Source organism: Lethenteron reissneri, chromosome 39, assembly GCF_015708825.2.
Source record: "Lethenteron reissneri isolate LAM-NWPU_2019-01 chromosome 39, ASM1570882v1, whole genome shotgun sequence".
Classification (NCBI taxonomy): Eukaryota; Metazoa; Chordata; class Hyperoartia; order Petromyzontiformes; family Petromyzontidae; genus Lethenteron; species Lethenteron reissneri.
In genome coordinates, this window is record NC_083817.1 from 781,740 (window position 1) to 806,378 (window position 24,639).

At 48.5% G+C, this 24,639-nt stretch overlaps 2 protein-coding genes across 7 annotated transcripts in view; one reads left to right on the forward strand and one right to left on the reverse strand.

Moving 5' to 3' along the window:
- Window positions 1-16,143, reverse strand: part of HSDL2 (hydroxysteroid dehydrogenase like 2) — a 53,011-nt gene extending 36,868 nt beyond the window's left edge. Inside the window, exons 1-4 of the mRNA XM_061567803.1 lie at window positions 15,752-16,143; window positions 5,841-6,004; window positions 3,366-3,464; window positions 1,885-1,999 (exon numbers count right to left, since the gene is read on the reverse strand). Of these exons, the coding sequence (XP_061423787.1) occupies window positions 1,885-1,999; window positions 3,366-3,464; window positions 5,841-6,004; window positions 15,752-15,768 (395 nt within the window). The 5' untranslated portion in view covers window positions 15,769-16,143. The remainder of the gene's footprint in view (window positions 1-1,884; window positions 2,000-3,365; window positions 3,465-5,840; window positions 6,005-15,751) is intronic.
- Window positions 16,144-18,151: 2,008 nt separating this feature from the next.
- Window positions 18,152-24,639, forward strand: part of LOC133352001 (polypyrimidine tract-binding protein 2-like) — a 37,209-nt gene continuing 30,721 nt past the window's right edge. For 2 of the 6 annotated variants that reach the window (XM_061567679.1, XM_061567675.1), the window contains exons 1-7: window positions 18,153-18,547; window positions 19,454-19,493; window positions 21,184-21,235; window positions 21,730-21,899; window positions 22,635-22,781; window positions 24,050-24,184; window positions 24,442-24,552. In XM_061567679.1, coding sequence (XP_061423663.1) covers window positions 18,534-18,547; window positions 19,454-19,493; window positions 21,184-21,235; window positions 21,730-21,899; window positions 22,635-22,781; window positions 24,050-24,184; window positions 24,442-24,552 — 669 coding nt within the window. In that variant the 5' untranslated portion in view covers window positions 18,153-18,533. Of the gene's footprint in view, window positions 18,548-19,453; window positions 19,494-21,183; window positions 21,236-21,729; window positions 21,900-22,634; window positions 22,782-24,049; window positions 24,185-24,441; window positions 24,553-24,639 lie in introns of all 6 variants that reach the window. The other 4 variants (XM_061567674.1, XM_061567677.1, XM_061567676.1 and 1 more) reach the window with 4 other exon arrangements.

The window sequence follows — 24,639 nt, forward strand, 5'->3', positions numbered from 1 at the left end:
TATCTGTAAACGGACCACCCCATGCACTTGTATTGTAATGACTGAAAGAAGCGCATGCGGCTGCAGGGATTGAAGGTTTCGTGTGAGCGCCGGGTCCGAGGTCTATAGTGCGTTCACAAGGTCCAAGTTCAACGTTGGTATCTGATGGCAGCTTAGAGGCTTGATCAAATAAGCATGCAGTTTTGTGATGTGGCTGTTCTGATGATGGTTTCAAAAGATACAATGAAAGCCCACATAGGCCATCTACAACAGTGGAAGTCCACGGATCTGTCATCCCCTCTCCTACAAGTCCTGCTATCCAGAGGAACCCTGATGCAGATTAATATCCCGTCCCCCCCCCCCCCCACCCCCGTTACTCAATGAATTGAGAGTTATTGAAGAGATCGGTAGCATACAGACACACTTGCTGTGACAGGGAATGCGACGACGTGGCCGTGGTGAACATACGCACTGTGGGACATCCCTCAACTAAAAACAACGAGGGCAGACAACGATCTTGCTCACAAACATGACATCTTATCTCCTGAATAAGACCTCGGGGTTAGGCTGCATAGATTATAAGAGCAAGATGGAGATGAAGATGATGATGATGATGATGTGGGCAACGGTATAGAAGGTGAGTCCATAGCAGCAGGGATATGTTTTGGATAAAAAAAAAACGATATTGGATTTTCAATTTTTGGGGCAAAATTTCAGACTTTATTTCATATTCTTGAATTTTGGATTCAAATGTATTAAATTGTAATAACTTGAATTGTCTGTAACGTAAATTTATTCATTAAAAAAATGTTGGTTATTTTAAAATAGAAATTGACCTTCCATTTCTATACCTCCATCAGAAATAACAATCGCAGGCTGCCGCCCTTCAGAAAGGTAGGGGTGGGATGATTCACCACCCTCCCCCCCCCTCCACTCCCTTCGCTTAGGCGCCAGGCTTACGCGCACCCCAATGAGTGCTTCTTTATGAATTCCGCGCGTGCGTGTCGATGTGGTAGGGACGTGAATCGCTGCTGGCTGTTGTCCATGTTGCTCTACGGGGGCACGGTGATTTCGCGTGCACGTCGAGGTTTAGACAAAAGCAATCTAAAAGCATAAAAAGAGTTTGTAGCTGTGAAGTTGGTACTCATCGTCAGTTCATAAAGAGACTAATCAATGCATAGGACATTTCAAGTACCGAATTTCTCGTCGCACTTTCATTTCCCTCTTAAAAGGAATTACTATCACTACGAGGACCAAATTAACTTTCTTAAACACGATTTTCAGACGTGCCACAATCGAGCTTGCACAGCCAGCGCAGAGTAACCCTCTGGGCTGGCCTAAGAGCAGTGGCATTCATTAAGTCACGGCCGTTTAGCGGCATTCGTTGTAAAGCAGACACCCTGCACTACAGAGAGAGAACTGGGTGTGCTTCTTGCAGCCCCGGCTGTCTGTGTTCGCCCGGCACCGCCGCTTGTGATGGTGAAGGCTGCTTCTCATCTGACGTGCCCCGGTGGCTTTAGACTCTCTAGACAGAGTACAAATCAAACACTGTCTTACACGTTCACGCACGCCTAATGGCTTTTCTTTGTAGTGCGAGCCAAAGAAAACAATTTAAAAAGTTTGCACAACCACATTCTGTTCAATGGGACCACTTGGTCGCAATTTTGAACTGTAAACACGGCTGAGTTTACACCACCAACTGTGGCGAAGCTATCGATCTCAGTTACGGTATCGACACCGGAATTAGCGCAACAACGCGGGCGCAGTGAAAGTCCAGTCGCTGAATCACCTCGAGACCAGGCACGCTCTCACATTTTCAATACAAACATTTAACTCACTCCCTGCACATGCAGGTATATAAACACCCATAGACAAAGCAAATATTAATTTGTGCGAATGTCTCACGTGAGATAAGTGCCCCGAAGGTTGATGCCCGTCATGAGGTCCACCTTCTTCATGGAGGTCTCGAGCGTGCCTGTCAGACTGATGGCACTTGCATTGTTCACCAGGATATCAATTCCTGTCCAACACAAAGCCCAAGCAAACAAGACAAACAACAAAATAAATGCTTGGCCCATAGTTTGACAATCATCACGCATCTCATAGATATGACATTATTTTTTAACAAAATATCATCGAATTTTCATGAGCATTTAAACTCTGGGAATTTAATGTTGGCGGTTGCTTCATCACGGTTTCATACATTTCACAAAAGCCACAATGGGAATTACGGATTAATATAAACTATCACTATATAGCAAATGCCGAGCAAAAAAAACAAGAAAAATACTGGTCCATTTGCGTTTTAATTTCCCAGGATCACTGTAATTCCCTTGTATTAACATTGAGTGCTATATACACACAGTGCTCGGGTGGGCAGACATCACACTGCTATAGCTGAATGCCATCTCATTCACGGGTCCCACTAAATAGCACACATACTGCCGTCGTAATCAGGGGATGGCTAAATATGGCATGTTGCCATTTTATCTTGCAGCCTGGGGAAGTGCTGTGGTGTGTGCCTCTCTCTGTGAAGTGCATCTCGTCTCCCTGTGCTAAACAGCAGGCACACACACACACGCACACACACACACACGTGCAATGTAGTGCAAAGTTCATTTATACTTGTTAATATGTAGAGGCTGCCCGTCTCAAAGTTGCAAGGTTGGTCACAATTGGAACTAGCTGAGTTAACCCCGTGTTCAGGATTGACTCAGCACATCATCCATTTGGGGTCAACAAACTCATGGCCACTTGGTTGGGTCATCAACAGTGGTTGCTCTCTGCAGCGACTGGTCCTGGAACGGGCACGTCTAGTGCGATTCTCCGCTATAGGTGGCTATTGAGCTGAAACCGCAGTTGTAGATCACATTGTAAAATGTTCACATGAGGATTTAGAAGGATTGCCATGCATAGGGCACTGAAGTGCCTCAGAAACTCAAAGCACCTTACCCCATGTCTCATCTCATCCATCCCGCTGCTCTGCTGCAGCCTAGCCAAGGGGACCTCCAGTGGCAGCTGGCCCTGTGCGGCACGAGGTGAATGCAGCACCGGCCTGCCAATCGGCATTCAATCTGTCACTAGGAGGCAATCTTGCAATGTGGCTTTTCCGAAATAAGTCATTTATGAGTAATCAACTAAATTTGGACACTTTGGAATATGTCGCCAGCATACATGACCTACTCTCTTAAGAACAACACCACAAGGCATTTAACGTCAACTGTGAAGCAGAAGACGCGTACGATTACGATGAGCACAGCCACAGTATTAACTCGGGCGACCGCTGGGCTCGAACTGTGAACCTCTGCGGCAAGCGGCCACCCCTTGCACGCGTCGTCGCCCCGGAGTCTACACACAGAGCCTGCTGCCGGTGCAGCGGCGCATACCTCCAAACGTGTGCACGGCATTCTCCACGGCCGTAGCCACCTGCTGCTCGTCCCGCACGTCCACGATGCACGGCAGGGCCTTCCCTCCCGCCTCCTCAACTGAGGGGCAAACGCACAACGGCAGATGTCAACAGCAGAGTCGGCAACAGCTCTATTCCGGCGAATTAACGCGATGGGATTGTCTGCATTGGGTTCCAGTGATCTTACTAATACACTGACAAGGAATAAAAATCATGCACACGCGTGGATTCTGTAAAGCTCTCTGACGTTAGCTCAATTTTTCATTACCTGATGAAACGTCTAAAAGTCTCAATATACTGGCAAGTGTAAACAACGTCTCTGCGAATGTGCCAATCTGGTTGGGTGGCGGAGGAATTCATAATAATAATTTTGGCAAAAAAACTACTGCCACACGTGGGCTAATCCGAAAACAAACATGGTTCAACAAGCAGAATTAATGTATGTATGTTGAACTTCTTTCGCACCGTACGTAGCCAGCCGTGCTAATATTTGCCACCTCTAGTAGTACCAAATTCTGTTTTGGCACATAGACGATGAAATGAGTTATGGAGCTATGATCACAATGCATCATAAAATTATACTCTGATTGTAGATTTGCATGCAGACACTGTATGGCTTGTAATGCTGTAACATCCATTGCATTTAACAGACTTTGTTCCAAGAAAAGTACACATTCGATCAATTTCGTGGTCTGAGCACGTATACAGAATAAAAAAAACATGTGAATCTCTGCAGGACACTACTCATGCCAACCATTTATGCGCGGAGACAAATTGCACATGGGGGTCACAGTGACTTGAAACGGAAGACAGCCTGTTCCCACTTCACATCCAATAATGTACAACGGTATAAACAGTGCGGTGCCACCCGTTCGTGTGGACCACTGTAAAGTTGCATAAGCAATGAGTAAGATTATCTACCAGCTTTAAAAACTGCTAAGATGCGACTGGAGCATGACTACGGTTAGGAGCCATGAGAGGCGTTTCGCGTGTCTCCTGGTGCTCAGAATGGGTGCAGCGTGTTCACACAATCTGCTCAGTCAATCAGTGCTGTGGAAAATCTAGATTTGAAGTTTTCGTGACTGCAGGGATCCATACTCTTTGGTTCTTTCGGTAAAGTCATGTAGGCATAAAATCAAATAAATTAAAGATGAATGGATATTCGGACCGCATTATCCGCAAAGCTGTTTCTCCAACCATGGAGAAACAACCCCCCTGAAACACCGATTAAAACCATGAAGTTACCATACATAGCAGGCGTTACCAAAAAGATTTCAAAAATCTTAAACAAACACAAGATCCAGGTCCGATTCAGTACAGTACATAAAATCCGTGATTTAATCCCATCTGTGAAGGATGTCATTCCTGACATGCAATATCGTAGAGTCTACAAACTAAGTTGCACCTGTGGTAATTGTTACATTGGGGAAACGAAACGTCATGTCTCGGACCGTGTTCGCGAACACAAGGCAGATCTGAAACACGGCAGAACTAATTCCTCCGCCGTGGCTGACTATTGCTATAACGCTGTGGGCTCTCATGATATTGTTTTTTTCTGAGACCCAGGTGCTCTGCAAACCTTCGGGCTACTATAAAAGGTTTGTTCATGAAGCCTTCCAGATATATAAACATAGACATAACTTCAACTGGGAAGATGGATACAGATTGAGCAATCATTGGAAGGATGTTATTAACCAAGTAAAACTACAACTACTTTTGGCCTGCCCTCATATCTGCATCTCCAGTTTCCTAACCCTCCCACTCCCAGCCCCGCCCACTTCCCCTCCCCGGCATTTTCTGCCGTGCTTGAGTCTTACTTGTAGCCTCCACTTCACCTACCCCACACCCCCACCCTCCCCTGTCTCTCCTCCCTGGCTCCTCCCCCCCTTCTCTTGCCTATATGGCCTCTTGTTGCAGCAGCCCCTTTTTGCCCACTTCAGCAATTGTTTCTTGCTGTGATTGTCTCACCTGATGACGGACGCTTGTGTTGCACCCGAAACGTCGTGGTTTAATTTATTTGATTTTATACCTACGTGACTTTACCGAAAGAACCAAAGAGTACGGTGCTGTGGACTCCCTGCCCCTCTTCAAGTCCAGTTTTGCCTCTCTCTCGCTCTACAAAATAAAAATTCCCACCGTTTCTGTACGGGGTTTTGCGATACGGTCAAATTCAGATGCTATATACGTATCCAAATAGCATTGCATTGTACTCAATATCGTGCGTGACACTGAACAAAGCGTGCGACTAACTGATGAACGAGCCTGGTTCCGGTCCACTCCTGGCCTGTCACGGAGGCGAGACGAGAGACGTCACGAGCGGGGGACTGCTGGCGGTGCATTTGTGGCGGTGGTTCAGGGGCGCCGTTCTCAGGCCGATACCGCCACGGGCCGGCACGCTATTCACCGGCTGTAAAAGCGGAGCGAAGGCTAAGCAGGAGTCATGCCCGGTACTCACTCTCTTTTGCCGCCGTGTAGATTGTCCCGGGCAGAGTGGGGTGCGCCGTCGCCGTCTTGGCGGCGATGACGATGTTGGCGCCATCGCGGGCGGCTTTCAGCGCGATCGCTTTGCCAATGCCGCGGCTGGCTCCGGTGATGAACAACGTGCACCCCGCGAGCTTCCTGCAAACAGCAACACGGGTCCCCTTCATTACCTCCATACGGAGAGCTGCCACAGTGGTGTCGCGGAGAGCACACTGGACTGGAATTCCAGAGGTCGCCAGTTCGACTCCTGGCGTGGCAGTTGTAACAATGGGGCAAGTTTCTTCAATCCCCTGGCCTCTGTTCACGCAGCTGTACAAATGGGTGGTACACCCACAGGTGTTTAATCGACCAGTCGTGTGGGGCCAGGTAAAGTGTGGGTATGCGTACATCTTCCAAGATGGCTGGTCAGCACGGAACAGCAGAGCAAATACTCTTTAGAGATTTCTTATGCCAGTAGTGGAGTGAGCAAGCAGTTGCATAGCTGCACCTTTGCCTCTTGTCGACCTCTCATTTGGTTTAATCAAACATGACGGTGCTTCAATCCTCAAGTGATCATCTGTTAGCAGCCCTCAGACAGTGGTGGAAATTACACATTCTCATGCCAGGGGCCGTTAAACCCAGAGTACAACCACTGAGAATTCCCTGCAGTGTGGTAGCTGTGTGACTAACTCCCAATGGTGGGAAAAGGGATACATCAACTAACCAAGCTCTTTTAAAGCTGGCAACCCTGCAGTGTGAGCTGAGCTCTCTCACCACACAGCTACTCGCACCGACCTGTCCACTTCGATGATGATGTTGTCATGTTAACAGAGGCTCTCAACAGCTCTACTAAGCTCCCCCTTCAGGGCCTTGGTAACTTTCTAAAGGGTGACAACAGTTATATGACTGCACGAACATGTGATATTTTATCGATTCAAGATTTAAATAGAAAATCATGCTCATGATACATGAATCAAATTGTGAATGTGCAAGTTATGGGCAAATGAGGTGCTCAGGCATGAGGCACGGGAGAGTATGAGGGACAATAGAAACAAAGTCGTAAACACGACACGATAAATAATTGATTCTTGAATCGAATCCGGACCCTAAACTGTGGCAGTTCATGAAATCACTGGAAAGTAGAGGCAGCACATGCCTAGAATAAATAAGAGCCTCCCAGTCACCTTGCGGAGTGCGAAAGAGCAGGGGAGTCAATGTTTTGTACTTCCACAAAGATTTACAAAACCCAGGCTGTTCACTCCGGGGGGCCAAGCCACAGTTACCTAAAGACGTCGGGACTAATCAAACGCTTGAGAACCCCTGGCTTACAGGATGGAAACACGGCTAACCTTATCTCTTAGCAATAAGTCCTACTAGCAACGAAAGAATTGCCATAAGCAAGGCAATGGGTTCTGAATTATGAAAAGGTCAGGATTATCCATCTCGATAGGTAAAGACAGCACTCTGTGTGCTCGGCTCTACAGGGGCCATGAGGCTTTCCAAGCACGAGTTGTACAAATAGTTCTACATACTTGACCCAAAACTGCCCAGTTTTATATTCAAATAATTTGAGTAGCTTGCCATTTTCAAAAATGAAATTGCGTTCACTTCAATCGTTTCTGCTGGTGGCATGAACTTTGATTAAATGTGGCAATGATCAGGTGCAGCACCACAAGTGCCTTCCCACGCCATTACTGGCAGAACGGCATCCACAAGAGGGAGGTCAAGGGTGCTCCCTCTCGAGGGCCTTTGGCCTACACTTCCGTGCTAGCCACGCGCAACCTGCCAATCAACGAACTGTGGCGTGTCCATATTTATACCACTGGGTGAATAGATGCGGGAGATTTAACAAAACCAGGCCATTATTTCAACCGCCGTGCTGGGAGATTTCTAGCTCAGAGATGGAAACCCGAGCACTCTGCTTGGCTGAGCCAGGGCATATCGTCTGCATATGTCAGCGCTCTCAGGCCTCCATCCAGTTTGGTCAGAGGGCAACCCTGCTCCTCCTCCACAACACAGTCTGCAGCTGTCCGCATTTGCAGTGTGGCCTGGAAGTCCGCTGAATGACCTCGTCCAGTGAGAAAACGGTTCAACAGAGCCCTTGCATGGCAAGGCTGCAGGGAGAAACATAGCTGATGGGTGGTTGGTTGCATTGATGAGAACATTATAATAACAAAACAAGTGATCACTGCAATTATGTCCTCCTCCCAAACCCACTGCAATTTATATCTCAAATAAAAATAATCCAGGACTTGTATGAGTAATAGCAAGCTTCCAAACCAGTCCATTAATGGAGCCTCCGAGGCTATAACCTTGGTACTGTAATCATGGTACTTTAGTAGGTATTCTGCTGCGATGTAATGGTTAGCGACCTGGACTTGCAATCCAGGTCACCGGTGCGACCTCCCGGGACGACACATTTAGTCGATCGGCAGATCCTGTGTGGCGGGATAAAGTGTGGGCACTTTCACCTCTTCCAAGCGTGGAAGAGTAGCTCCAGAATAGCGCTAGAGAGAGTTTCTTATCTAGTGCTGGTCCTTCTGCCAGCAGTGGCATGAGCATTACAGTGCAGGGCTGCACCTTCATTTGCATTGTATTAAGCTGCTGCCTTGCACGGGGATCGGTCCTCACCCCTCCCACGCATCGCTGGTCCAACAACCCCATCCCCCCTGGCAGGAGCTCACCCCCCCGCACCCACTTCACCACCCCTCTACGCTATCACTGCTGGTGAGCAGCCCAAGGTCAGCTCTGTAATAGTCATTGTGGTGCTCGTCTCGCCCTGAATCTGGAAAGCTGCATGGCAGATTTTGTAGCGATCAGTGTCGGGGCTCCGTGGTTATCGCGAAGACATCGGAAGCGGTGCCGACAGGCGAAGACAAGAAAACTCCCGGCGCTTGCAATAAGTAGCCCACGGCTGCCCGACAAAACTCAACAGAGCACAGAGGGCCGTGATTCTACGCACCACTTGCAGCCTCATCTACTACCACCGTGAAACAAGCAATGAGGCCGTAGTGCGGCAATGGCCCTTCATAGCACATACATTGGGCTGTTGACATAGTCGATGTTTCAGGCAACGGCCTTCTTCATTGCACAAACATCGTGCAATGAAAAAAGGACATTGCCCAAAATGTTGCCTCATATTGTTTTCCTTTTAATGTCACAGTGTTGTCGAGGGATGTGTTGAGTCTTTTTACAATCACCTGTGTTGTTTTAGTAACATGATTATCCATCTGGCCAGTAAACGTATTTTGAAAAATAAACAGTGCCTAGTAAAGTTGACAATGCTGTAATTTATTAACAAGGACACAAAGAAGTAGACTAATTCAGCCTTGAGTAATGGGCTTATTTTCAAATTAATCACCCAACACTATTTGCATAAGTACCTTAAATGCACTAAATCAAACAATAACCCACTGCATATCTAATGATCTGTTTTCCCTACCTTGGGCAGTGTGCATTTCCGATGAAACTGCAGTGCAAATATTATGCAAGGATTTACATCACGTGACTACACTTTTTGTGCATTGTTCCATCTGGAATGAGCCTCTAGCAAAGGATTTATTTTCATAAACACCGCGAGGTGAAGTTTTATACACAACAAGAAATGGGGCAGTGAGATCTTCGTTTCAGGAATTACAGGCTGCATCCCTGCTGGAACCTTGTACTCATTCTCAGTAAGAAATACGAGGTGGTGATGATGATAGTGAGGTGTTCTTTTATCAAGCACACTGTGAGATTTGTTTTACCAAGCAATATAAGTTTACAACTAACATAATTCTCGAAGGTCAATAGATGTTATCCAGCTGGATATTTCATGTTATAAAGCATAATAATTGTAAGCTGGCTAACGTACACCTGCATGTACATTTCCATATCTGAATCCTCACCACTAATCTTACCACTATATGTTGTATGACTTGCATGAAAAGTTCACTGTGGTGTGCTAATACTGGCAATTTGGTTGAAACTTCCCAGTAATACATGTGCAGTAGAACGCCTCTTATCCTGAACCCCATTATCTGGGACTTATTATCCACAGGAGTTGTAAGGTCTGCAAAAACCCCTATTACTCATGGCCCTATTTACTACTATAATGAGCCAAGAATGTCTGTGTGTCCCGCGCGTGACGTCACTCCACGTCGGCCAGCCCCCCTCATTAATACACATGACCAGGTGACATCCACCACGTGGACACCCCCCCAGCATTAATATTAATTAGCGGGTGACGTCACTCCACATGGGGGCGGGGCGAGGCGCCTCCTCCCCCCTCCTCAGCGTCAACTTACAACCCTCACTACAAAGGCAGAACCCTCACGTCACGCGATCTCCGTCACGCTGTTGATACATAGAAGTAAAAAGGACGTCGTGATGAACAAGGGATTATAACCTTCAAATGAAATAAGTCTGTGTCACCGCGGCCTTACAAATTGCCCACGAATTGATGCAATGGACATCACGTCGCGCTCTGCTTTTCGCTTGCAAGTTTCAGATTTGCTGAAATACACCCGTCCTTGGACGGGCAGAAGGCGAGTACTTCATATTATCCGCGGTTTTCCCATCCTGCACTGTACAACAGCATTCCTATTATATGCAGTTTTTGTGGAAAAGTGGAGTCGTGGAACAAATTCATCACATTTTTAGCCACAAGTTATCCACAATTTGTTTAACATGGTGCTAAAATAAATTTCGACATTTAAAAACAAATTCCTATTCAAATGCTAATGAATTGGAATTTAATCATTCTTTTTGAGGAAGTTTCAGCCAGGTAGTCATGCCAATGCACACACACGAAGAGTATTCAACCGCTTAGCAACTGCAAGAGCGGTGGAACGCTTCCAGATCAGCCAATGGTACCAGGGCAGATTTAAAAGTGTGCTGGAAGCGTCTGTTTCCCATGACATCTGAGAGTCAGTGAAAATATTGCACATAGATCACAAACACAGACTTTTATATTCAGCAAGGGTTTTTTTTTAACTATGCTGGATTAAATCCATAATGTTTACTTATCAATCGCTAAGAACCTGTAACAGGTCTCAAGACACAGGGAGAGATGTGTTACATGACTGGTGAACTCCAATCGGCAGTAAAGGCAAAATGAACAGCACAAACAAGATAAAGACAGGAATGCATGTAATATGTGCCAACTAAATCTAACCATGAAAGTAGACATTAGGTAGTCGGTCAAAACTGAAATGAAAAATCCAGTGAAAATGTTCAAATTAATAAAAGACGTGTGTTTGCGCATGCAGCCAAGCTTGTCTTCACCATCATGTCACGTTTTACTCTGGAGCTGCCTTCTCCAGGTAACAATGGCCATGCAGAGTGTGCATTGGTAACACATTTCACAGTTTGGGGAGATGGCTGCCACAACTTCTGAGAATAACTCGCCTGCGGGCACTTGCTCAGCGTGGCACAAAGTAAACATTCCCTGTCCTCCACCCTTCACTAAGCATATCTAACCCACCTCCTTCATATAAATCGGACAAATTTTCTCCCCTCTAATGTCTTTCTATCGTTATGAGAAATTAGGGCTTTTGGGTGGCAGGGTGGAAACAGTGGTAACACTTGTGCCTCACAACAACAAGGACCAGGGTTTGATTCCTGACATGGGCGCATATCTACGTGGAGTCTGTACGTTCTCCCTCCCTGCTCTGCATGGGGTTCCCTGGTTCCCTCCAATAGCTAAAAGCATGTCTTGGTTAGAGGTCAAACATCCCAACGCAGGACCATCTTGAAAGATTATTTAAGCTATGGAATGAATTCATTATCATGATTACTAGTCTTTCGAGTTCAGAAATATATTTTAAATCATGCCAAGACTCAATTTAAGAAATGTGTGTCAGTAAGCGTGAGTACACACATTATTGTTCATTAAAGGCTATACCCATTATTCCTACACCTGCTCACACAAAAAGTGGGAAAACTTGTGAATGTTGCATGAACTAAAAAACACTTTAAACAGTCTAATATGCACTTACTAGTTTAAAATACATCAATAAACAAAAACGTAGATTACGCTTGGATTAATAAATGCAGATACAATTAAAACCACCCCCCTTCTCTATAAAAAAAAAAAACTGGAATGAGATCCACAATTGCACCTATGAGAGCTAAAAATAGAAGCACACGAGCCCAATCCTGCACAGAGGTCAGTGGAAACGCCGGGCGACGGGACACGTCTGACTTTGCACACAATGTCAAGGGCGTGCAGTGCCACAAGATCACCAGACGTCTCGTCACATCGCAGCTTTTCACTCCTCATCACAATATATATATCTTTACCCTGCACAGAGAGGTGTCTATCTGCAGCGCAGAAGAATCATTGTAATTGACAACCATTCCATTCGTCCATGGCCACTGCTGTCCACAAGGGGTGTATTAGTTGTGCAACGGTGTACCTCCCCTCGGCGATTCAACGAAATGTCGCGATTTAGAGATAGACAGAGTTGATCCTTGACCAGGATTCAAACTCAAACCATTCCAATTGTGAGTTCAGCGTGATAATCACAGCGCTGCTCTCTTTACGAAGCCCAAATTTCCTCTTCCAGCGATTTTTCCCTATCCATATTTACCCATCTGACGCGGCCAAACATTTAAACCACAATGGAATGCCATGATGTTAATTTTTATTAACCAGATATATTTAACATAGATAATTTAAATATTGAAAAAAGACCAAAATATAAATGTGGGCAAATCTTAGTTGATCAACCACATAAGACTATTGTGTTGTTTAACAGGTCAAGTATTATTATAGTTAAAATTGAGTGGAATTGTTCAGTCTCTAGCTGAATTTGACCATTTAATCTAGACAACTGCTAGCCTCTGGTTCTTCTATGGGTCTTTCGGTAAAGCCACGTAGATAGAAAATAAGAAAAAAAATCACGACGTTTCGATCGCAACACAAGCAATCGTCTCTCACCTGAAGACGATTGCTTGTGTTGCAATCGAAACGTCGTGATATTTATTATTATTTTTCTTCTACCTACGTGGCTTTAACCGAAAGACCCATAGAATATGTATTCCTGCAGTCACGAAAGCTTTAAGTCAAGATTTAGCCGATGGTTGTTAATGCACTATCAGTGTAGAAATTATTGTTTTCAGATTGATTATTGCATTAAAATATCATGGTATAAATCATTGTTGATCAGATGAGCATGTAGGAAGGTTCAAACAGCTGGGCACATTCGGGTATGTTTGGTCATTGTGGCAGCCATCACAGTGCACCAGTGAAAGGGATCATCTGTCATCTCGTGGTTTATTCTAACCAATACCAATACCCGCCATTCGCCACTAAGTGACGGTGACGACACCTCGGCGCCTGTGCCAGGCCAGGTGCACTTTGAGGCCACGTGAAGTGTCGAAGGCTCGCTGACAGGTCTCGGGACAGACCCAGGTGCCATGGGTTGGCTGCCTGAGATGACTGGTAGATGCACCAGCTGTAAACCCTACTGTGCCAACTTGTTGTATTTTTGCCGCCCAGCGCTCCGCTCGTTGTTGTGAGCGTCGCTCCTCTGCCCTCCGTTGTTGCTAGAGGGCGACTGCCTCCAACTGCCCAGTAGCAGCGTCCTTCACCAGTCTCCTCCATAGAGGCCAATCTTGATACCACTGTTACCAGTCGTCAGCAAGTCCACTCAGCTCCCCATCCTCTCATACCGCATCAGTCCGTCTCTTCTCCAGCTCATATCATGCCCATTTAGCGCCCTCTATGCAGTCAAACAGAAGATGCTTGGGCATGCGGTGGCTGGGCATATGGGCTACATGACCCAGCCAATGCAGCCTTGCCTGCCGGAGGAGCTCACTGATGGGAATGTGTCCAGACCTTTAATGGATTTGTGAGCTCCTCACACAATCCAGCCTGGTTAAACCCAGGATGGATTGTAAGCATGCCAGCCTGAATGTTTCTTACCGGTGCAGATGTTCTATTAGTGGGGTCCACGTTTCACAAGCATAGAAAAGGGAGGGCATGACTCTGGCCGAGGTGACCCGAAGCTTCGTGTGGAGCGACAGACCTGGTAGCTTCCACACAGTTTTGCGCAGCCGATGAAAAGATAAGGCTGCCCAGACTGATTCGGAGTGAGACCTCTTACTGTCAAACCGGAGCTGGTCATAAGCATACTTCCCAGGTATGGGAAACTCTCCACTCTCTCCACAACTGCTCCATCACCAACACACACACACACAATGTGTCAGCAACATCTAATCCTTATTTTTAAACATTGCTACATGCGGCAAACAGATCATGTTTATCGCGTGTGATAACTGAAAATGCAAAAAAAACTAAATTAACAACCGTATACTAGCCCAGCACTACTTGCAGGTATTAAGATACATTTAATTTTGTTTGCCCAGGTGAGACTTTAAGAGACCAGGATAGCCTAATCTGCAAGAGTGATCCTGATCGCATCTTCAGGGCAACATCGCTCACCACAGCAGGTTTTACCACATGGCCTTGGCGTGGGTGGAATTGGCAATATTTATTTTAATATTTAAAAATATTTATATTTTCTTCAGGAATGTTCCACATTGAGCCATAAAAATCAAGTGTGACACAACAACATGGATAACACGGGGCCTGACTGATAAAAGTGTTCACATTGCCAGTCTAGTACACGCATTTCTTTACTCACAGACCTTTCACCCACATCATCACTTATAATAGTTATATTCTACGATTCTATGCATGCATTTTGAGCTTAGAGAATGGAAATCAATCAATGAATTGAGGCATCGTGACAGCCCTATTAACAGCATTTCAAAATTGTCCCACGGTCCGTTTTAGTTCTACACAGTATCTAACAAATATGTCCCAAAACAAGATAAATCAACACAAAGTAGAAATAATAAATACTGGACATCATTAAAGAAATCAAACACACGGGGCTAGAGACACACTCCCTGCTATTGGATGGTGAATGGGCGCAGGAAAGCATCGCCAAGTGGCTTGACCCTGAAACTCACAAGAATACATATTCCCACAATGCAATGTGTCAGCAACATCTTCGGGGCCGTCCATAAATGACGTCATGCGATTTTGGACGATTTTGACCCCCCCCCCCCCTCAAATAAAACATGCTTCAAATCGCTTTAAACTATTGTCATTGTAGTGCGTATTTAATGTGGCGCTGCACTCTGATGTAGGAGAAAACATTTATTAAAAGTATATTTAATTAAGCAGAACGTGTTGTCTATATTTATTTAAAGTTGCGCATTTTGATGTGACGTCACATTTCTCCCCCCCCCATCACACATCGTCTAACTCCCCCCCCCCTAGGTGCGTGACGTCATTTATGGACGGCCCCTTATAACTTGACTTGGAATAAGTTTATTTAGCAATGCATATTTGTTTTATTTATGGGGGGTACATACGCCTATTGAAAAACTGGTTTCAGAACACAAAGATTTTCGAATGAGGCCCCATTGTGTAAAGTGCAATCACCAACTCTTATGCAACTCTATCGCCTCTCTTTATACCATCAAAAGTGCCGCTGCCCAATACGTCGCATATTCTATTTTACTCTTTTAAGGCACTCTCACTGACGAATGTGTCGAGTGGCTGTTGGCTGTGTGTCACTGGCAATGCAACAGCATCACCAACTTGCTTGTTAGAGGTTGAAGTTTGCGACACGTGGAGGACAACACGGGAGTGCACGGCCCATCGGCGCACAGCTGACGGGACACAGAGCGGCAACTACCGACTGACAGGACAGAGCTGGCCGCCGTCAGCGTGCGAGGCAGCCACCGCACGACTGTCAGCAGATGATCAACACGGCCGATGGTGTTAGAAAGACACACACAGACCGGACTAGCACAACAGCTGATGGCGGTCAGGAGGAGACAGGAGGAGGAGGAGACGCAATGGTCCGCACGCATACACAGCCATGGACGAGAGGTCACCGCACTCACCTTGTGTTGGGCAGCATTGCGCAGGAGTGGAGGGAGTAAGGACTACGGAGACTTGTGAGTGCAGCAGTTATGGGACTCTGAGCTTCAGGAGACACACGCACACACTGCCTCTCCCCAGGGGTCGCGGACTCACTCCCCTATGTGGGTCAAAGGGCGAGGGGGGGCGCTGTGAGTCACCGCGCTGAGGGGGCTACGAACGAGCGGCTGAGCGAGCTCGGCGCTCCTCGTGCGGCAAACTCCGCGCGCTGCAGGCGGCGGCGTCTCCCTGCTGCTGCTGCGGCTCCTGCTGCTGCTGCGGCTGCTGCTGCGGCGGCTCCTGCTGCTGCTGTCCCCGCGTCTCGACGAGCGCCGCGCACTGTGCACACGTGCGGCTCAGGGGCACGCACTGGAGGACGCGCCGCCGTGCGTGGTGACGTCACCGCAGCAGCACCGACACGAGGAGGCGCGGTACGTGATGACGTCACTGTCAGCGCTTGCATTCGGCTGTACGGTGCGTGATGACGTCACGACATTAACTTCCGCCAAGGCACGCGCCGCTGTCGCCGTCACGCCGGGGCGTCTGCATGACGTCACCGCGCGGGCAATGCCGCTCCCTCGGTACGTGATGACGTTGGCGGGCCAAGCGTGCAGACGCAACCGTGCGCGGTGACGTCATAGTCGTACGCGACGGCGTCACACGTCATTGCGTTACTTTTGTGTGGGAATAGATGGAATGAAGAATGTCTAAGGTTTGCAGTTGTTGTTAACTAGTAAATGGTAAACTGCCTCACAGGGACTTATTGAAGAACTGAATAGAGAAAGCTGGAAAGTCGGGCTTTAAATAAGTATGCCGTGGTTTGTTACGCAACACAAAGCAGGTGATGTGTGCAGGGGCAGTATTAAGGGCGGATCGAGATAAAATTGATGAACGAAAGAGGTGGACGAATGCAGGATCGAGTGGCACTGGTAGGAACCTCCTGGTGACACCAGCCCACAGGGGATTATTGTGTCCGTCCGTCCGTTGTGAATCCAAAAATGGGAGGGGTGGGGCTGGGTGGAGAGGGGCTTGGTGGGGAGGGGCTGGGTGGGGAGGGTGGGGCTGGGTGGGGCTGGGTGGGGGGTGGGGCTGGGTGGGGAGGGGCTGGTCACCCCGTGGTGCCCTTATAAAACTCAACGCTTAACCTACTCACGCCGGCTTGTGCCCGCCCTCACAATCGGGCATATTTGCGGAATACACCACGCCGCCGTTGACCCTGCAGGCCATTGACCGTGCAACCCAACGTTCCTACCAGCTCCCTCCGCAGGAGGAATGACAACCGCAAAGTAGACACCAATCAGCTACAGGATACTTGTGAAACTACTGGACATCTGTGGAAAAAAACAGAGCTTCATAGTGCATCGGATTCTTCCAGTCTAAATAACGATTCTGATTCTAAAAATGTCCGGATTCTTTATGGAGAGACACCGGGAGGAGGAAGCGAAGTTTCACGACAAATCTGCCGAGGAGAGGCCACGACCACTGCCCGACTCGCGCCCTCCCAGCCGCTACACACTCGGCGACTCGCCCCCCCTCCCCCACACGCATGTCGCGCCGTGTGACCCCCCCCCCACACGTGTCGCGCCGTGTGACCCCCCCCCCCACACGCATGTCGCGCCGTGTGACCCCCCCCCCACACGTGTCGCGCCGTGTGACCCCCCCCCACACACGTCTCGCGCCGTGTGACCCCCCCCACACACGTCTCGCGCCGTGTAACCCCCCCCCCACACACGTCTCGCGCCGTGTGACGTCTCGCGCCGTGTGACCCCCCCCCACACACGTCTCGCGCCGTGTGACCCCCCCCCACACACGTCTCGCGCCGTGTAACCCCCCCCCCCACACACGTCTCGCGCCGTGTGACGTCTCGCGCCGTGTGACCCCCCCCCCACACGTGTCGCGCCGTGTGACCCCCCCCCCCCACACGGGGGGTGGGGAGGGGGGTAACGGGGGGTGGGGAGGGGGGTAACGGGGGGTGGGGAGGGGGGTAACGGGGGGAGGGGGGTGGGGAGGGGGGGTAACGAGGGGAGGGGGTAATGGGGGGAGGGGAGGGGGGTAACGAGGGGAGGGGGTAATGGGGGGAGGGGGTAACTGGGGGAGGGGGGTGGGGAGGGGGGTAACGAGGGGAGGAGGTAATGGGGGGAGGGGAGGGGGGTAACGAGGGGAGGGGGTAACTGGGGGAGGGGGGTAACGAGGGGAGGGGTTAACGGGGGGGGGAGGTGAGGGTAACGGGGGGAGGGGAGGGGGGTAACGAGGGGAGGGGGTAACGGGGGGAGGGGGTAACGGGGGGATGAGGGGAGGGGGTAACGGGGGGATGAGGGGAGGGGGGTAACGGGGGGAGGAGGGGAGGGGGGTAACGGGGGGAGGAGGGGAGGGGGGTAACGGGGGGATGAGGGGAGGGGGGTAACGGGGTAACGAGGGGAGGGGGGTCCCGCGTGTCTGCCCCCCCCCTCAACTCATCATCACGACGACAGATCCGCGAATCGATTTCACGGCGCGGGCTCGGAGCTCGCACAGCCGCGCGGCGCTTGCTGACAGCGCGGGTCTCTCTCTCTTCGCTCTCCTGCGGCTCTTCGTCGCCGAGCTCGGCAAGCCGACGAACGAGGCGACGAACGAGGCCGCGCTGAGCCGCGCTGAGGCGGCCTGGAGGCTGCCGCCAGCGCGCAGGAATCGGCGCCGCCTCTCCGCGTGCCCCGAATCGACGGCGTCTTTGGTCGGCCGCCATTTGCCGCCGTCGCTGCTGCTGCCGTGAGGCCCCGCGCCGCCGCCATGGACATGGACGGGTGAGGAGGGGGAGGGCTGTGTGTGGGACTGTGACACGGGCTGTGTGTGAGACACCACACACGTGTGGTACGGGCTGTGTGTGAGACACCACACGTGTGGTACGGGCTGTGTGTGAGACTGTGGTACGGGCTGTGTGTGAGACACTGCACGTGTGGTACGGGCTGTGGGCGAGGCACCACTTATGTGGGCATGCGTGGAGATGTGCTGATATTATTTCGGGTTAATGGAGCGAACAAAACGGTACAAGTGTTTGTCCCAAAGAGAGCGAGAGAGAGATTTACTTCCCTGCCGTCCATAGGAATGTGGAATGTCCACCGCAGGCTCAGGAGCGCCAGAGCAGTGATGAGGCCCGCCCTACTACACCCATTGTTGGCGTGAGCTGCCACCGATCTCGTCTCTCGCCTCTCAGGGAATGGTGACAAATATCTTTCGTGATTAGCAGATCTCTCCTACAAATCTCCGGACTAGTGTTTCAATAGTTATAGGAGCATCGACTAATATTCGATCTGTGTGTTCACGATACTTGCATGAATCGCGTGCACGAGTTGATGTAATGGGTTGACGTGACCCATTGTCAGCCACGAGAGGCCGCTACATCCACTACTTTGGAAAACAAGTATTGATTCGTCAGTCAAGCTGACAGCTCAAGCGTTGCAAGTCATTAAATAGTGAGGCATGCGAATTGTTTCGCCAATGTTCAGGAGGCTAATGTTTCGGGCAGTTATCCTCTTTCAGAACCGGGGCTATTAACATTAACGTCAGCCTCTTACAGTTCTGTATAGATACCATCTGTTGTTATGCAGTGTTAGTGATACTAGTGGTGCGTGATTATGTTTGTACTGATGCCTATGCAGGCCATTAATTGTAGTTTTCTGATTTTTTTTTGTGCCATGTGTGTGTCTTAGCAATAGTCGATCAGATATGGGATCACCTGCTGGTTCAAAGGTAAGTAATTTCTACACCAGAGCTCTTGATTTGTAAAAGTCACGGAGTGTGTGTAACCCACATTGTAACGTATTAAAACAACAAGCGCAAAAGGTCATAATGGTCATTGGTGTAGATTTCACCACAGCCTGCCATGGTATCGTTTTTCTAGATGATACAGGACAAGTACACGTCTGTATTCGCTGCACGGTTGACGTCTGATGCGCGAGCTCCACGCCGTGACTTCCGCCAGCTGTAGTTCTGACCTTGCTGCTGCCCGTGCCATCGCACCTTGGCGACCACTTCCTTCTGCTCGATGCCATAGTTGTAAAGTGGGCACCCAGCCTTCGAGCTCTGCTCTTTTATGTATCCCACCATCCAGCTTCAGGTCTTCCTCCTAGGAGCTGATCTCGTGGCGACACTGCAGCACGTGTCTCTCCACGCATCTCTACACACACTTTTGCATTTGTTCCCAATTCTTTGTCGGTCATTTGTCCACCGTGTCATGGCAGGAAACATGCAGTGGCTGAACACCGTCTTCTTTAGACACGTTGATAAATGCTTTTCCTCACCAAATTTCAGCTTCCAAATCCTGCTCTTATTCTTTCACAATTATAATGCAGCGCCTGCCATTGTAGTTACAATTAATCCTCCAGTCTGGTGTATCTTGCGAAGAGATCCATGAGCCTTCCAATGGCCTCCGAGAACACGTGTTAAGTTGATCCGTGAATTCAAAGTGCTGTTTCTCGTTTATCTGTTTTGTACTCTTGTTGACATTTATGGGCCAGAAACTTCCATGGAATCAATTCTGAGCTGGAGAATTGTAAGACATTTCTTTGAAACGGAAGGCAATGATGGGGGGAGAATATAAAGTTAAATAGCCATGGGAGTGAATCTAGCCGAACACCGCACCACTTTCATGACCGATAAATAAAATAGATGTCTCATTGCCTCAGGGAACTCGACAAAATCATGCATTACTGACCTGGCACATGGGAAATCCCGAGATTGTTGTGTTTACACAATGAGAAGTCTGAATATTGAACCACTTATTGGCCCCGAAACTAAGTATTTGAGATCTAGTGCAGGTAATAGTGGTTTGAAATATATTTTAAATTGGGAGACATATACATACAAGATGGCTCAGAATAATGTTTGGAATTGCAAAGCTGTAAATTCATTCATCCTATTTCTGGTGTGAATATATCACGCAAGTGATGTAGGGAAGAGGGAAAGAGGTGGGAGAGAGATTGTGTGAGGACACAGTCAAGAGAATGCAATCTGTGTGCATATTCACCGTAATTGGGAAGTCGGCAAGGGGGTTGGAATTTTAACAGCAGTATCAGAATTCCAAAGAGGTGATGCAGAGCCCAGTCAGGTGTGAATGTTAAAACCCACAAAGGATTGTGGGCTTCCTAACCACATGTTTCACAGAGTAGCCGAGCAAGCAACATCCATGATCTTGTACAATAGGGTCATAGATTGCCCAAATTACTTCCAGTTGATTGCAGATTTGCGGATGATGATGTGTGGACTTGAGTAGGAGCTCCTCTCATTTGGGAATTGTGTCATCTATATTTGCTGCTGCCTCTACCAAGGATGATGGTTCAATTCGTTTACAATGGGTAATGTAATATGCTGTTTATTGCGATGTTATACGATAATAGATTGCCTTCAATGGGATTTTTTTAATGACTTGTGTTTGTTTCAGAGGGGACCGGATAATCTCTACTCTGCTAGTGCTCCTAAGAATGGCTCCACTGGTAAGGGTCAATGTGCCTAAATTTGATCGATTCAGTTTGTGTGGTCTCTTTTTTGCACCTGGGACAATCAGCCGTCTCTGTGTTACGATGCGATAGGGAGGCTGGCCTTGATACATCTCAGGGCCCATTGTTCATGTGTCAATCCACTGCTGGATGAGGACCACACCGCGCCGTACAGGTCGTGGGTATCGTTTGACATACGCGCGCTAGTCATTGCGGGTGGTGAAGGTAGGGAGCGTAGACAGAGCATACTACAGTACGATTCTAAATATTGCTGCACTAAAACATACAAACTATGTCATCAAAAGTGTGAATAATAACGAAGAGTAGACTTATTTTTTCGAATACTTTATTGACCAAACTAAGAGAATGGCTAAATGAAATCTATAGGCGAATTCGACTGGTTGTTGTCGTGAAGACTGAATTACCACTGCTGCCCTCCTCGAGCGTGTGTCTCCGCTTCCGTTGGCCCCTGTGCTGCCGTGGCCCTGCAGCCGAGGGCAGCGAGAGCAAGAAGTTCAAAGGGGACTCGAGCGACGAGCTGCCCTCCAAGGTGCTGCACATCCGCAAGCTGCCGGAGAACGCCACGGAGGCCGAGGTGGTGACGCTGGCGCTCCCTTTCGGCCGAGTCACCAACATCCTCATGCTGAAGGGCAAGAGCCAGGCGAGCGCTCCTCCATAACACCCCCACCCACGGCCGCCTTGCTCGGAGGCCCCCACCGCGAGGACTGCAAACGATTCGCTCCCCCTCGCAGTTTGATGAATTGTCGTTGTACACAAGAACATGCACTACATACACAAATTGAAACCAGTTGCTGCTTACGTGTGTGATTCGGTGCTTTTATTGTGAGCATGATAATTTGTTTATAATTAATGTATTGTTACAATGGCAATGGCCATGGTGTGTGATTTAAATGTTAGTTTGCATGTTTATCCTTGCACTCAGCGAGTAGAGGCTTTCTGTATTTGTAAGTGGAGTTTGAGAAGCTCATTTTTAAGGCAGTGTGGTTATCCAGCCAATGTCAACTTAGTGCCATTCCAGCCACACACACCATAGTTTACATTTCATATTTGGCGAAAAACTATTTCCCAATCCTCTCATTGCAATGAGAAGCAGCTCTCTGTGCTCAAGTGTCAATTGGAAGTATGTTTACAGATTTTTGCTTAATGACAAAGATTACTCATCGTCTACCTTAGATTATTATGACAGTGAATTTTTTTTACTGGCATTACAAGGCAGACCTATAATAACAAAAAAATCATTCCAGCGCTTCTGGTGGCGTGTCTCTTGCCACTAAGCTCACTGCGTTGTACCGAAGTCGAGGGCAGACGTTTGGCGCGTTTCACAAAGCGCAGACTCGTGACAGCGCGTGGGCCTCTCTCGCTGCGGCGCGTTCAGGCGTTCCTGGAGATGGCCTCGGAGGAGGCGGCCGTGGCGGCCGTGACGTTCTACAGCACGGACCCGCCCGTGCTGCGCAACCAGCCCGTCTACGTGCAGTACTCCACCTACAAGTCCCTCAAGACCGACAACTCCGCATACCAGGCGGTGAGCGATCGCGTCACTGTGCGGGGAGCGGTGCTGACGCGGTGTGACGCTTGCTAACACGCCGGGCCCGCAATACGGAATCAGAATGTTAATTTAGACCGGAGGAATCCGATGATCTATGAAGTTCTTTTTCACAGATGTAAAGTGGGGGTGGATCAGAAAGTTTCAACAACAAACAATACAAACACAATAGGAGTGCAAAATAGAGAAAAGGTAAGCAAGTCACTCTAAATAAATCTGAATACAGTATAAAAACACAAATTTCACAAGTGCATAAATTCCTGCCGATTTACGGAGGTCAAATTCGATATCCCCGCACAGCCGTCGAAACAATGGCCGAGTTTCTTAAATCGCCCGTGCCGCTGTCCACCCAGCGGTGTAAACGGGTGCGGCACGGTTAGTCTATCGGCAGGTTGCCTATGGTGGGGTCAAGTCTGAGCACTTCCACCTCTTCCATCACGTCGTGAAGAAGCTCCCGTCACATCGAGTGAAGCGTCGGCCATCATTCCAACAACACGTGGTACAGCCCGTATCAATAATGCTTAGACAGTGATTGGAACCTCATTGTACAGTTCTTTGTTAATCCACTGCTGGATGAGGACCTTTTCAAGCCACCTGGGTCATGGAGGTACATTGACTGTACTTTGCACTGGTCAGTGTGGTTGGTGAAGACGGCCTGCATCGTCGTTGGAGCATAGTACAGCACAACAATGGATTTTTCATAATACGGGTTTTTTCGGGTTAGATCGCGTAAAAATATATGTGTCGTTAAACCCGTCACCACCTGACACCGCCAATTAGTAAGGTTTGTCACGTAAACAGAACGTGCCACTTTGTCACTCGTACAGCACACCAGTGTGTTGGAGAGCAAAGTCACAACATTTACAATCCGAGTACGACATTTTGCCAGTAATTACAACTAGCTCCACTGCCTTCTGCTACAACATAGCCTCACAGTAGCCTATAACACCTATTCTATGGTTCCTTCGGTAAAGTCACGTAGATAGAAAAAATAAGAACAATACAAAAATTAAAAGAAAGTGAATAAAAAAATAAAAAATATCACGACGTTTCGATCGCAACAAAAGCAATCGTTATGCATGGTATTGGTCACCCATCCAAGCACTATCCCAGGTTGATGACATTGTGGGCCGAGTCGTTGAATAACATTTAAATGTGTTATTCATACGTCTCAAACTGACACCAACCCTTCACCTGTGATCCGATTGCGCGACTCACCTTAATGTGCACACGCGTGCCGGGAGCAGAAGGCCCAGGCGGCCATGATGGTGGCGAACGGCTCGGACAGCGAGGAGACCAACTCGGCTGCCCCCCAGAGCCCGATCCTGCACATCATCGTGGAGAACCTGCTCTACCCCATCACCCTGGAGGTCCTCCACCATGTGCGTACGCACGGCCGCCCACTCCCCTCGCCTGTGACCCGCGGCCGCTCCGCGCTAACTCTGTCCTAGCGCACACTCGGCTGGCTCGAGCAGTCGACAAACCTAACCACATCCTCAACTCTCAAAGCTCTTAGTGCAAAGCTATACTTCTAGAAATCATAGCGGATGTTTCTTCGGCGGAGATTTAGCCAGATTGTAAATTTGTCACTGATGACTTATTGAACAAGTGGAATCTGTCTGTTGTTGTCTTATTGCAGGTGTTTTCTAAGTACGGCACAGTCCTGAAAATCATAATTTTCAACAAAAACAGCCAGTATCAAGCCCTGATGCAGTTTGCGGATGCCAGTAACGCACATCAAGCTAAAACGGTGAGTAACTTTGTAACATTATCCAGGTCGTGTTAGTGCAGATAAGATGTTTACAAGAGTTGTTTTAAAAGTAGTTATCTGTCAACT